General features: G+C 42.4%; 1 protein-coding gene across 7 annotated transcripts in view; it reads left to right on the top strand.

The window, feature by feature from the left end:
- The window catches only part of LARS2 (leucyl-tRNA synthetase 2, mitochondrial), a 159425-nt gene that overhangs the window by 63607 nt on the left and 82213 nt on the right, over positions 1-13605 (top strand). For 6 of the 7 annotated variants that reach the window (XM_082347356.1, XM_082347359.1, XM_082347358.1 and 3 more), the window contains one exon: positions 8550-8693. The exons of the other annotated variant lie outside the window; for it this stretch is intronic. In XM_082347356.1, coding sequence (XP_082203482.1) covers positions 8550-8693 — 144 coding nt within the window. The remainder of the gene's footprint in view (positions 1-8549; positions 8694-13605) is intronic. 7 annotated transcript variants of the gene reach the window in all.

The following is a 13605-nucleotide window of genomic DNA, read 5'->3' as shown; positions in this document are numbered from 1 at the left end:
CACGTGCCACAACTACTGAAGCCCATGTTCCTAGAGCCCATGCTCTGTAACGAGAGAAGCCACCACAATGAGAAGCCCGCGCACCGCAACGAAGAGTAGCCCCCAGCTTGCCACAGGTAGAAAAAGCCCGCACTCAACAATGAAGACCCAACTCAGCCAAAAATGATAATTATAATTAAAAAATAATAAAGATAATATATCAAACTTGAGGTAGTACAATTTTATTACTTAAAGTTATAATAGTAAATACCAGAAGAACTAATTAACAGAACCTGCTAAAAGTGGAGAAGTATTTTAATAACCATTGCAGATAATTATGAATATTCTCCTTTGATACTACACCAAAACTCAACAAGTGGTGGGTTCTTAAAGGTCAGTTGCAATGTTGAATCTAAATATCAATGAACTTTTTGTACTCTGATATTTTAAAATGTGTTGGCCTATTTTACACTTTGAATGAATGTTGTACCCATGCATTATTATTATAATGAAAATAGTTTTGACCTGCAGACCCCTTGCAGGGATCTCAGGGACCCCAGAGGTTTATGGACCACACTGTGAGAACCATTGTACATCATATACAATCCCTAACCCACTCTCATCTTTAAATTAAGGTTATTAAAATATTGGTTGTTTAAAATATTATGTTGTTACGTTTGTTTTTTTAAAGAGACTATTCCATCCCCATTAACATTTGGGATAAATTGAGAGTGAGAACTTTGTGGAACTGAGTCATACTGATGTTTAACCACTGTAGAGCCTCCTGGGTCAATTTAATTTCTTAACACACCATAGCTGTTCCTATGCCCAGAGCCCCGTTAGGTGAGGAGTGGTGAGAGACGAGTACCTGTCCAAAGTGCTGACTGCAACAGACCTTTTGTGTTGTTAAAGCATTATTTTCAGAAGTTAAAAATATGACTCCCATACAAATATAAAATGAATATGTGTCAAGGATTTTATTCAACTCATTAATTAGTGAGAGAACCATTTGTATGTTAAGACTGGTTCAAATGAGAATTCAAGAAAGGGCGGTTTATAGGGTCACAGGCGTGCTGAAATGAATTTGCTAATAGAATCAAAACTGCTTAATGTCTGTCCTACAATTCTGGGGACAATCTTTTCTGTGAGACAGAAATCATTTGCATTGTCATTGCATGGGAGCCATTTGCATCACTCTCAGACAAAAAGCGTTTGTGTAGCTCTGAGTTTTCTACAAGTTAACCTCTTCTTTTCACCTAGGAGGGCTGTAAAATAACTTAAACAATAGTGAATAGGGAGTCAAACAAAGGTACACATCCCTAGACAATCAGATAATCCCTGGGGGATGTGGGTCTGCTAGCCAATCCCAGCCTACACTGAAGGAGCAATCCCTTTTGCCTGTTTCTAAGTTTTGGATAATTTTTCTTAACAGCATTATTCAATATCCAAAAGCAAAAGGGTAGGAAGAGAATTGGTGGGAAAATCATCAGACTTCCACTCTAATCAGCAGGTTCGGTGCTGATCTAGCAGCCTGGCAGACACCTTCCCAGAAGAGCCTCCCTTGCTCAGGTGGATTATAATTATACCCAAAAGGGGTTTCCACACTGGAATCACCCACAGGTCCAGGCAGAGGGAGTAAAAGATCGTGAGCTACATTGTGTATCCCAAGTGATAGCAGGAAGGACAAACAAAAATTGAAGTTATAAGACATGAAAAAGCCACAGCAAAGCAGAGGGCGTCCTGCAGGTAAAACACAGGAAATAGTGAATATTTCTTTAAAGAGTGTAAGCAGTTGTACACAGCATCAATTAGATTAGCCAATGTTACCTATCCTCAGTTGCATAGTTACTATTTATATGCACAGGGTATGAAATGATGTGACATGTTAATGTAATAGTGTAAACATTTCTTGCATGGAGCCCTTGGTTGCGTAATATCCCTTTACAAGACAGTTGATTTTTTTGTATCTATTTATTGTATAGTTAAGCTGACTTTTTGGATATATTGAATGTTTATTATAATATTTCTTTATAGGACACTTGCTTCTCTGTCTCCACACCCCGGGTTTGTTCATGCTGCTTCAGTTCTAAGCACATCAAACCCAAGTAGGAAGCTTAATCTCATCACTATTGGGTTGGATCCAAAGCCAATCACAGACAGCATCTTAGGAGCTGAGTAACTTTTCTGATGATGGAAGGGGTTTCTGGGGCCCCCCATTGCACAAGGATGACCATGCTACTGGCTCCAGATGTCTCTCTTCTCCCCAGTTGTTTCCAAGTCAGTGTGACACTCCTCCCCCCCTCCCCCCGCCTCACAATCTGCATACCCCTGGGGAATTTGGTCCAGTTTTCCCTCTGACTACTTCTCTCATGGGAACAGGCTGTATTCCTTTCCTGTTGCTGCTGCTGTAACAAATTACCACCAACTGGGTCGCTTAAAACAACACAGATTCATTGTCTTACAGGTCCATGAAATAGGTCTCACTGGGATAAAAATCAAGATGTTGGCAGAGCTGCCTTCATTCTGAAGGCGCTAGAGGAGAATCTCTTTCCCTGCCTTGTCCAGCTTCTGGAGGCTGCTTCTGTCATTGACTTTGGACTGCTCTCCAACTTCAAAGCCAGAGCGTAGCATCTTGAAATCTCTCTGACCTGTGCTTCCATCGTCACCTCTCCTTCTCAGACTCTGAATCTTCTGCCTTACTCTTTCTCTTATAAGAGCTTTTGTCATTACTTTGGGCCCATCTGGTTAATCCAGGTTAATCTCCCCATCTTGAAATCCTTTATTAATCATATCTTCAAAGACCCTTTTACCATGTAGGTAACATATTCACTGGTTGCAAGTGACATGGGCATCTGGATTCTGGATGACATAGGATGTGGACATCTTTGGGGTGCAGTTGTTCTGCCTACCACCCTCTTCTCCCCACTTCATAGGGTGTTACAAGGGTAAAACAGATGAATGCTTGTAGAGAGCCTGGGATGGTGCCTGGCACAGAGTATGTGCTTAATAAGTGCCTGTCTGTGCATGCCTGCAGGTACCTGGAGTCATTATGATATTTAAATTGGAAAAATAGAAAGTTAAAAAAATCCTGAAGGGACTTCCCTGGTGGTGCAGTGGTTAAGAATCCACCTGCCAATGCAGGGGACACAGATTCAAGCCCTGGTCTGGGAAGATCCCACATGCCTTGGAGCAATTAAGCCTGTGCACCACAACTACTGAGCCTGCCCTCTAGAGCCTGTGAGCCACAACTACTGAGCCCGTGTGCCACAACTACTGAAGCCTGCATGCCTAGAGCCCATGCTCCACAGCAAGAGAAGCCACCACAGTGAGAAGCCCGCGCACTGCAATGAAGAGTAGCCCCGCTCACCACAACTAGAGAAAGCCCGCATGCAGCGACGAAGACCCAATGCAGCCAAAAAAAAAAAAAAAAAAAAAATCCTGAAGCTTCCTGGCTAATTCTAAGGCAGGCTGTCCATGGGAAGGTATCACAGAAAAACAATGTAGATTATTTCATGGATTTTCATTTAGAAAGATAATGTTCTTATTGCTAACTAAAACTTGCTAACATTGACTTAAATGTTTTTGGTGTATTAATGTTTAAAAGTCACTATTAAATGACATGATCTTAAGAAAAAAAATCATAAGTAGAATGCAAACGTGCACAATTGGTACATTGTTTGAAGATCAGAGTTAGCTCTAATCCAAAGTATTTTTTCCAGGTAGATCTCCTTTTATTGGATAGCCATTTTCAAATTGGCTTTAAAACATAAAACATATTGGGACTTCCCTGGTGGTCCGGTGGTTAAAAATCCTCCTTCCAATGCAGGGGACGCAGGTTTGATCCCTGCTCTGGGAACTAAGATCCCACACGCCGCAGGGCAACTAAGCCCCGCGCGCCACAACTAGAGAGCTTGTGCACCACAACGAAGAGCCTGCGCGCTGCAACGGAAGACCCCGCGTGCGGCAACTAAGACCCAACACAGCCAAAAATAAATTAATTAATTAACAAATTTTTTAAATTAATAAATAAAAATAAAACATATCGATATCAGTTAACATTCTATTCCTGGGGTTTATTTCAAAATATAAACTTGAAATTAACATTAGAAAGTTAATTTACTTTAGAAACACTGCATATAGCATACTTTGTAAAGCATATTTGGCAAAAAATAACTCACATATTAATACTTTTCCTCTAATGGCATTGTCATAACTTACTTTTTTTAAAAGAAGATAGCCTTAATTCTTAAATTCAGTTCTGCTACAAGCTGTATAAATGGACATCTAGGGAAAGTATTTTAGCAGAGCATTACAAAACAGAACCGGAGTCTTTAAATCTTGTTCTTAACAAGCACTGTCCATCAGAATGTTTATTTTCCGTGCAAAAAGGAATCTCTTCTTGCTCTCGCAGAACAAAATATTTTCAGCCAAAAATATGAATATAGAGACCTCTTCTTGGGAGAACATTAATTTCACCTCTCTGGTTTAAAAAAAAATTATTCTGTGGATGTAGCTAGTAGAGAGAATGATGCTGTGTTCCACTTGGACATTCTAGAGACCTGTGGAGTGCCACCTAATTTATGAGTTTGTCTTTGGTTGTCTTCATGATTTCAGCGACAGCTGCTTATTGTGTTAATTCACCCACCTAAGCTACTTAAAGAAACATGGTGCACAGACAGGCAGCCTCTCTCAGTCTGCCCCCTGGTGGCTTTGGAAGGTGGTGGCAAGTAACAAATAAACTGGCCTTGGGAACCTTCCACCCCCCATTCTGGACTGAGTCCAAATTCAGGCCCATTCTAGATGGAATGGGGCAAAATCAATTTTGAGAATTAGATCCTTTAATAAGATCTGTATGGTGTTCCTTAATTAAACACGCTTTTGTGGAGAAAAAAGCTAATAGACCCTGAGAAAATCAATACCCTAAAACATATATTTTACCAGCCTTCTGGAACGTGAAGCTACATGACAGGATACTCAAAAAACCGTCTTCAGTCATATAAAAGCAGAGCTTGAGGAGAAAGAAGCAAGGGAAATGATGGAGAGCAGCCAAAAGCCTGAAGAGTGATGCCTTGGCCAGGAGACAAAAGCATACTAATGGAGGATGTGCTCTAGTTGGGACTGGCACCCTGTGAAATGGGTGAGGGCCAGGGAGGCGAGAGGAAGGAGGATCCAGGGGAAGAGGAGGATGAGATGAGAAAGGATGAGGTTTGGAATAGGAAGCCTGCTGGGCAATAGGCACCACAGCTGCTGTGTCGCAGAGAGGAGCACTGATAAAGTCAAAATCAGGATGAAATTGCCTTGAGAATCCCCAATGGACCCCATAGTCACCCACACCTCCAAGAGCCTAACAGCCAAGAAGTGGAGGGGGAGGAGGCAAAAATGATGCAGCACCCACAGTCACTGTGCAAAACTGACCCTGTGAACATGGCCGATTCTTGTTTAGAATCGTGTGATGTGCATTTCTAAAATGCTTTCTGAAAGTTTCCCACAAATCACTCAAACAAAAAAAAATGTTAATCTTAGTGTTTAACCCTTGATCAACTGGGGAAGTTCTCTTATTTGGGATGGCTCATTCTGTGATGTTGCCAGATAACTTGTGTGAGGGAAGCAGTGGGCAAAATCGACTAGAGTCCAGTGTTTCTGCAGGTGTTTTAATGATTTCAGTATTGATTTAAAGTTGATTTCAAAATACAGAGATAGGCTGTATTTTACTAATAAGACTAGTTAACTATAAGGAGCATGGAGTTGGCTTCAGGAGGTGATAGAGACCATAATCAACCACCGTAGTGACTACAGTCAGTGAAGTTGTCCAGAAACTATATTCTATGTAGCAAGACTGTGCTTGCTTAAAAATCAGGGCATCTATCAAAGTAAGTGTTCAAAATGTGAAAACCCAAGAATGCCAGATGAGAGAAGACAGACTGTGGCTTGAGGGGAAGCTGTAGGATAGAGACCATTACATAAGAGAGGAGACCCAGAGAAAGGTATTTGGGAAGCAACTCCAGGACTTCAAGAGGCCACAGGTGCTGTGCACCCTGGACCCCACAGGCCCTACATTTTGACCACCCATGGGTTTACCGCCAGCAGAAAGGCTGAGTCTAAACCCTGAAACTCTGTGCTTGAGGTGGATCGCAGTCCTGGGAAGAAAAGAGAGTGGGTTCTCACAAGGATGCATCTTTGATTTGAGACTTTCCTTTTGTGTTTTTCCTCATCTCCCCCACCCCCAAGACTTTCATCTGGGAAAGATTGCTTTTGTGTTTTGCTTTTATTTGTCTTTCGTTCATTACCAGGGTTTTATTGCATTTTGTAACCGGGAGTCTGAGAGATGCCAGGCCATGTGGGAATGTTGATGAGAAAATAAAGTCCTATTTGTTTTTGCAATATGCAGTGCTGAGTGTTTGCTTCTCCGTGTCACCTGCAGGGGGCAGGAGACAGAGGTGAAGGCATATAGGGCTTTTTTCCCTCCCTTTCATACTTTATACCATTTTAGTTGTACATGGGGTTTTTTGGGGGGCGGGGTGCCTTTGAAGGAGCTGTCCTTGTTACTAAACAATACTTGGCTCTTTCTTTTTATCTTTTAAGTGGTGTCCTTCCCCCTAACCCCTAATATGGGCAATGATAATAGATAAGTAAGTCACCCTTGGTTTATTCACCTCAAGTTTTTAGGTCTAAGGTAATTTGTCCTATATTTTGTCTATCTCTATTTATGGATTCAAGGATTTGGGGGGCCCTAGAATCAGGGGAGAAAATCATTCAATGCATATCTTTCCCATTCCGACTCTAGGCTTCACAGGCTTAAGTTTTTCAGTGGATGTTCTACTTTTTAATTGTAAAATCACAACCCATAGATGGGTTAGTCTCTCCTCCACTCCTACTTTTTATGTAATTTTTAGATATGTCTCTGAATCAGTCAGGGTCCCAGCAGGAAAAAGAGGGCCTACCCAAAAGCAGTCATTGAAGAAAATGTAATGAAAATACTGTCTCTGGGACTTCCCTGGCAGTCCAGTGGTTAAGACTTTGCCTTCCAGTGCAGGGGGTTCAGGTTCGATCCCTGGTCAGGGAGCTAAGATCCCACATGGCTCGCGGCCAAAAAACCAGAACATAAAACAGAAGCAATATTGTAACAAATTCAATAAAGACTTAAAAAAAAAAATGGTCCACATCAAAAAAAAATAAAAAGAAAAAAGACTTTCTGTGCAGAGTTCAGGGAAACCCACAAGGGATGGTCAAGCACCTGGCACTGGGAACAGAAGGAAGCTTTTGCCCACCCCAGGCGGCAGGGGCGACATCGGGAGCCGTTGCTGGAACTGGGAGAGCAGTAGCTGGAGCAGTAGGAGAGGCCCGCCCAACGGGGGCCGTGGCCCAGCTGGGAGGAAGCCAGGGTGCCTCTCATTGGCCAGCCAGAGGGCAAGGGTCCTGGTTAATGTAGGCACAGGGGACAGCTTCCTGGGGTACAGAACAGGGTAGAAAGAGGATTTGGACGGGCAAATTGGCAACATTCAGCACAATCTCTTATTAAAATTGCTTATTAAAATCTTAAAAAACAATGTGTATTTTACTGCCTAAACATGTCTCTGTACTCATTGCCTTCTTTGTACTCAGTTGTACCTAAATGTCATAAAGGAGTGGATGTAGATGGCAGAGGTATTTTAAATGAAAATAGAAACGAATTAGAACTCTATGGAGAGAAACTTCATCATGGTTAAGACTACAGGTTCTATCAGCCAAAGAAATCTATGGAGATAGATCTCAGAATATTGTTACCTTTTGGGGGGGCAGATGTTGATTGGGAGAAGGCATGACAGAATTTTCTGGGTTGCTGGGAATGTTCTATGTCTTGGTATGAGTGATGGTAGAAATTGATTGAGCTGTACACTTAAGATTTATCCACATTACTCTATGTATGTTGTACCTTAATTTAAACAGAAGTTTTAAAAAATTGCAAAAATGTTTACAGTTCCTAGAGACCTGAGTTCCTACCTTGCTATCTCTGCCACTTACTTACTGTGTGACCTTAGGCAAGTTATTTAATCTCTCTGTTCCTTAACTTCCTTCTCTGCAATATGGGGATAATAATAGTCTTACCTCAAAATGTTGTTGTGAGGATTAGAAGAGCCAACCTTAGGAAAGCACTTAGCACAGCATCTGGCACATGGTAATCTCTCGGTAAGTGTTAGCTATTTACATTAAAATAAATACATTTTTTCCCCTAAAATAACCCAATTCTGCTAAGCTCTAGGTACCATTTTTTCTTCTTTTCCTCTGTTTACTAAAATTTCCAATCTGCAAGTCCATCCGTTCATACAAGCAGATTCCAAACTTGAAGACACATACTTAGAGCCTCCCTTCCCAAGCCTATTCTAATAAAATGAAAGCACAGAGGCAGTTCACACTCTTTTTTTTGCAGCTTGCTAGTGGCTTCCTTGCCAAGTGATGCTCCAAGAAGATGCCCTCAAGTCTCAGAGCAGAGATACTGCCTTTGCAGACCCTCTCACATGTAAGGAACCTCAATATGATCCTATTCAGTATACTTACCAGATTGCATCATTTTGTTTCACGAATTATAACAGGCCTTGGTTAACTGGGACCCAGTGGATCAAACAGTGCTTGCCAATGAGCAGGTGGATGAACATGGCTGTTCGTGGCGTTCTGGAGCAAAGGTGGAACAGAAGTACCTCAGACAGTGGTTTATTAAGACAACCGCTTATGCAAAGGTGAGTGTCAGCCTGGAGGCTCCCCAGTAATGCGTACGTGTTGGCAGGCAACACCAAGGTCTTCTCGGTATTGGAGAGCCTCACTGTTGGGGGTGAACTCTAGTTAGAGCTGTTAGAGCCATGGGTGTGCAGACAGGAAGCACATGAACCTCAGGGTCACTCACGTAGAGGGTGATGGATTTGGGTCTTTCAGATGGAAATCAAGAATAGCACCTGGAGGTCATTGTAGGCCATTGTTTTCTGACCTTTCAACAAATCATTGTACTGCCATAGAGGCCAAAAAACATTCATCTTCATCTGCAATTATATCAACAATAAAGCCAGAAAGGAAGAAAGTATCTTCACCTGTGCAGTTCTAGTAAGACCTCCAGAAAGACAGAATGACATTTCAGAGGGTCCAGAGAAGACCATCTAAAAGGAGTGAAGAGATGGCCAGTCTCCATGAGGGAAGGCCAGGGTGAAAGTGAACTAAGCCAGGAACCAAAGCTTTGGACTTCAACTCTTGTTGTGTCTCTGATTAATAGTGTAAACTGATGCAAGTCCCTGCACCTCAGTTTCCTCATCAATAAAAGGAGAGAGTGTGACCAAGTGGTCTTTAAGGTGCCTCTGGCTTTTTATGTTTTCAGGAATTCAAGGCAAACCCAACCATTGAAAGGGGGAGCTTGCTTACTAAATCACCAATAGCCTGGGCAAAATAACTTGTTCTGGGTATGCCAGAACCATTCTGTGCAAGGTATTCTTTGAGCCTACCATGTTTCAGGATATGGAATTGAGTGATCACTCCCTGAAACTCCAGAATAAAGTGGTTAGAGCAAATCAGGGGCATTTTCCATGGCAATTTGATAATCTCTGTATTAGCATAAGACAGGAAGTAAGCAGGATCTGAAAAGGTAAAGGCATCATGAAGGGCTACTGATGGTATGTCATGGTAGTTCTTACCCTGGGGTAGTCACCATAAAAAGGATAGTTGTACCTTTCCATAGTAGCCCATGGGTTGCTCCATCACAGAGAGGGTACTGGACTGAAATGGACTTTGGGTCAGATCCAATACTGCACTTCTTATATGCAAAGAAAGCACAAGTTATAAATAACCTCTGATCACTACAAAACTTTGCTGAATTAGAACTGTAGTACACCAGCTCACCATACCAATGCCATATGGTTATATGACCTCTAGTTCTCTCACTCAAAAGACATGTCTTAAATGAGACTGTTTTCCCTTTTTAATTTATTCAGAATGTAGCATATGGATTTGGAAAACTACTAATTAGAACTTGTTAACATAATGCCTTACTCCTTTTAAGCACACTAGTAGTATTGAGAGACTGAATAAGAAGAAGAAAGCTGAGGACATTGCTTTCTATAACATCCCAGGCAGTGAGAGCCCCTACTTGCTGACAGTTGGGGTCGACTGCATTACTGGGAGGCATGCCAGGTCACCTCGAGGACCTGTCAGATGACTCTGTAATAGGCACTGGTGGAAAGGCCACCTAATTGTCCTCTGCCTCTAATTGGAAATGTAATAACCTAACTGAGTGGCATTATTCTTTAAACTGTCAGCCGTGAATTTTCAGCTCTTCAGCAGAAATGGTTAGTTACCATGGTGACTTGCATGGTTCTTTCTGAACTCCAGTGAAGAATTATTGAAAAAGCTGACTTTGGAGGTCAACACTTGGTTTGCCCTGAAAATCAGGAGAAGAGGGGGTAGCATGGGAGGTAGGGGTGGGCAGAAATCCATGTTCACTGCAGGTCCTTGGCTGAGGGCTGCACATGCACAAAGCAAGACTTCATAAGGCCTAATAGAAAATGATTACTATGAGATTGAGAGGAGAACAGAGATACCAGGGGGCTGCACAGTGCTCTGAAACCTTGGAGTTATGGCTCAGCCAAAAGTACGCAGTTGAGACCTCAGAAAGACTATATATTACAAGTGTGGATGACACCCTAGGACCAAGGACAAAATTAAAATAGACTCACCTTAATTAAAAATAAAAGTAAGCCTGACAGTTTCAAAAGGAACTTTCAGAACAAAACTCAACGCCTTTAAAAGGAAACAACATAATCCAGACTTTCTGCAAGGTTGGTTTCATCTGCAATGTCTAACATATAATAAAAAAAATTACTAGACTTGCAAAGAATCAGGAAATTGTGACTCATAATAAAGGGGGGGCGGGAATGGAGTCAGCCCAATAGAAATAGATACTGAGATAATGGAGCTTAAAGGAAAAGATGGTCATAATGAGTGGACAGGGGAATCTCTGAAGAGAAATGGAAACTTTTTTTTTTTAAAAAACTGGAAATCTAGAACAGAAAAGTGCAACTTCTAAAATGGAAAATTTATTGTTTGAGCTGCAGAGGGATGAGTAAGGGTTAAGTAGGCCATAAACCTATAGGGGAACCCCCATTCCCCCACATAGAGAACATAACAAGTGGTAGCCCTAAAACAGAAACGGATATGACAAGTTTGAGAAGCTGAAATAATGACGGTATACCTGAAACTAAGAGAGCCAAGAGGAGAAACTCAAGATAGGGCTGGAGAACCTGAATAGGTGGTTAGGGGCCAGATCAGCCAATGCCTTTTAGGTCTTAAGAAATATGTACTTTATCATGGGGGCCCTGAGAAGCCATTAAAGGATTCTAAGGAAGGGAATGACATGGTCAGATTTGTGCTTTTATAAATTCACTGTGGAAAGGGCAAGTGTGGGTGCAGAGAGACTAGTTAGGAGGTTATTGCAATGGTCCAGCCATGCATAACTTAGACTTAGATGGTAGTGGAAAGAGATGGGTAGGTTAGAAAAATATTCAGATGGTGAAATCTATAGAACTTGGTGATAATGAATGAGAGTGTGTAGGAGATGATGTCATCAAGAAAGACCCTGACTTGGACACGAAGTGAATGATTAAGCTACTCACTGGGATAGGGAGTCCTGGAAGAGATATAGTCCTGACCCTTTTGAGTTTGCAGTGGCCATGAGTCATTTGAGTAGAGATGTAGAAATAAATGATGCTTGGATAAATGGGTCCAAAACTTCAAAGAAGATCAAATGAGATAGGACATCTACTTTAAAACCTGGTATGACAGTAATAGTGTTGAGTTAGTGATGAGGTCCTATTTAGATAAGGATGAGATATTGAGTCAACAATGCTTTTAGCTGCAAGTAAATAAAAACCCAAGTTACAGTAGCTTAACAGATGGGCGGTTACTTCCCACACAAGAAGTCCCAGTTGCTGAGACCAAACTGGGAGAAGGCTCTGAGTTGGCATTTCTGTGATTCTCATGACCTTTCCTTCCTGCCTATCACTCATGGTTGCAAGATGGCTGCTGCAGATCAGACATCACGCTTCCATTCAAGACAGAAAGAAGCAAAAGAGGCAGTGTGAGTGACTAGAATGCAAGAACTTTCCCACAAACCCACAACCAATTTCCACTGATGTTCTGTTAGCCCCGGTTGTGTCATGTGACTACACCCAGCTTCAAGGAAGACTAGGAAAGCAGGCTCAGGCTTTTTAGCTTCTATAGTCAAGATGGTTGGGGGTAGGGGATGGGGAATGGGTGCTGGGATGGCCAGTGAGCTGTGCCTGCCACAGTTATCTTTAGAGCTCTGTATTTACATCTAGTTTTGCAGCTCTGAGGGCTGCCTCTGTGATGTACAGCTGGTGGTCTGCTTGGGAGCATGGCTGTGAAGGAGCCCTCCTTTCATTCACTTGACTTCCAAATTATAAAGACGATGCCTGATGTAAAAATTACAGGGAACCCTGAAATATAAAAATCCTTTATTAAGGCTGTTCTGTGACATATTTGATTTTCCTCCCTTTACCCCCCACCCAGTCTTCCTAGGATTGTTTGCTTTGCTTTATGAAACATTAAAAGTGATTTCAGCCACTCGTTCTGTGAAAAAGAAAACTGGCAGTAGGAGTATCTGAAGAAAATGAATTAGTCTTGGCAGAGATGTGTGGGAGGATTCTTGTGGGCAGCACCACGAGGTGAGAGCAAGGGGAGGAGGGCGGAGTGGAGACTTACATACAGAAAGCAAGAGGGATTCAGAGCCGGGTAGAACGAACACTTCAGCTCCTGACAACAGGGTGACAATTGGAAGGCGAGACAAATAGACAGCTTCCCGTTTGAACTTTTCTGATAGATTTGTGGTTTCGTTTTCTGTGCGGCTTCCTGTAGCCCCCAGAGGCTGACTTCTCACAGGCCCTCAGCTGCTGGGACACTATACATGGACTCCTCTTTGGCGTTAAGATGGACATAATCATGCCCTGATGGTGCTTAGTCAGTGCCCACACCAAATTGGTGCTTATGTTTTCTAAGTTTCCAGGAGTTACCCGGCAACTGCTAGAATGTGAACCAAGTCTGTGATCACCTCCCACTTCCTATCTGCTTGCCCCTGATCTGATCAGTTCTCAGGCTTTTACTTACACCATCTTACTGAACCTTCACATTATTCTTTGGAGGGTAGATACGCCTGTTATCCCTGTTTTACTGATGAGGAAACTGAGGCTCACACTGGTCATAAGTAACAGCGCTGAGATTCAAATCCAGGTGCTTGAGCTCTTAACTGGCAGTCTGTGCCACTTCTTAGGTAGCCTGAATTCATTCTTTCTCTCCCCAGCTGTATTCTTGCCTAGGTGCTAAGAATACAGGTGAGAAAAGCTGAGGTCCCTGCTCTTTGGGAGCTTGGAGGCTAGTGCAGGAGACATTCGCAGACCTTGGGATCAACATCACATTGCAGGAGAGTGCAGGGGAGGCGAGGAAAAGCCCCAGCTCTACCCAGTGGTCTGAGGAGGTATCACAAGATGGTGATGAAAGATGGGAAGTGCAGAATGTCTGTAAGGGAGCGTTCTGTTGCCTCCCAGACATGCAGGAAACTTCACGCTTCACAAGTATTTCCAAGTAGAATTTCTGCTG

The sequence above is a fragment of the Balaenoptera borealis genome (assembly GCF_965194805.1).
Source record: "Balaenoptera borealis genome assembly, chromosome: 12".
Lineage (NCBI taxonomy): Eukaryota > Metazoa > Chordata > Mammalia > Artiodactyla > Balaenopteridae > Balaenoptera > Balaenoptera borealis.
This window is presented reverse-complemented; position numbering and strand designations above follow the sequence as displayed.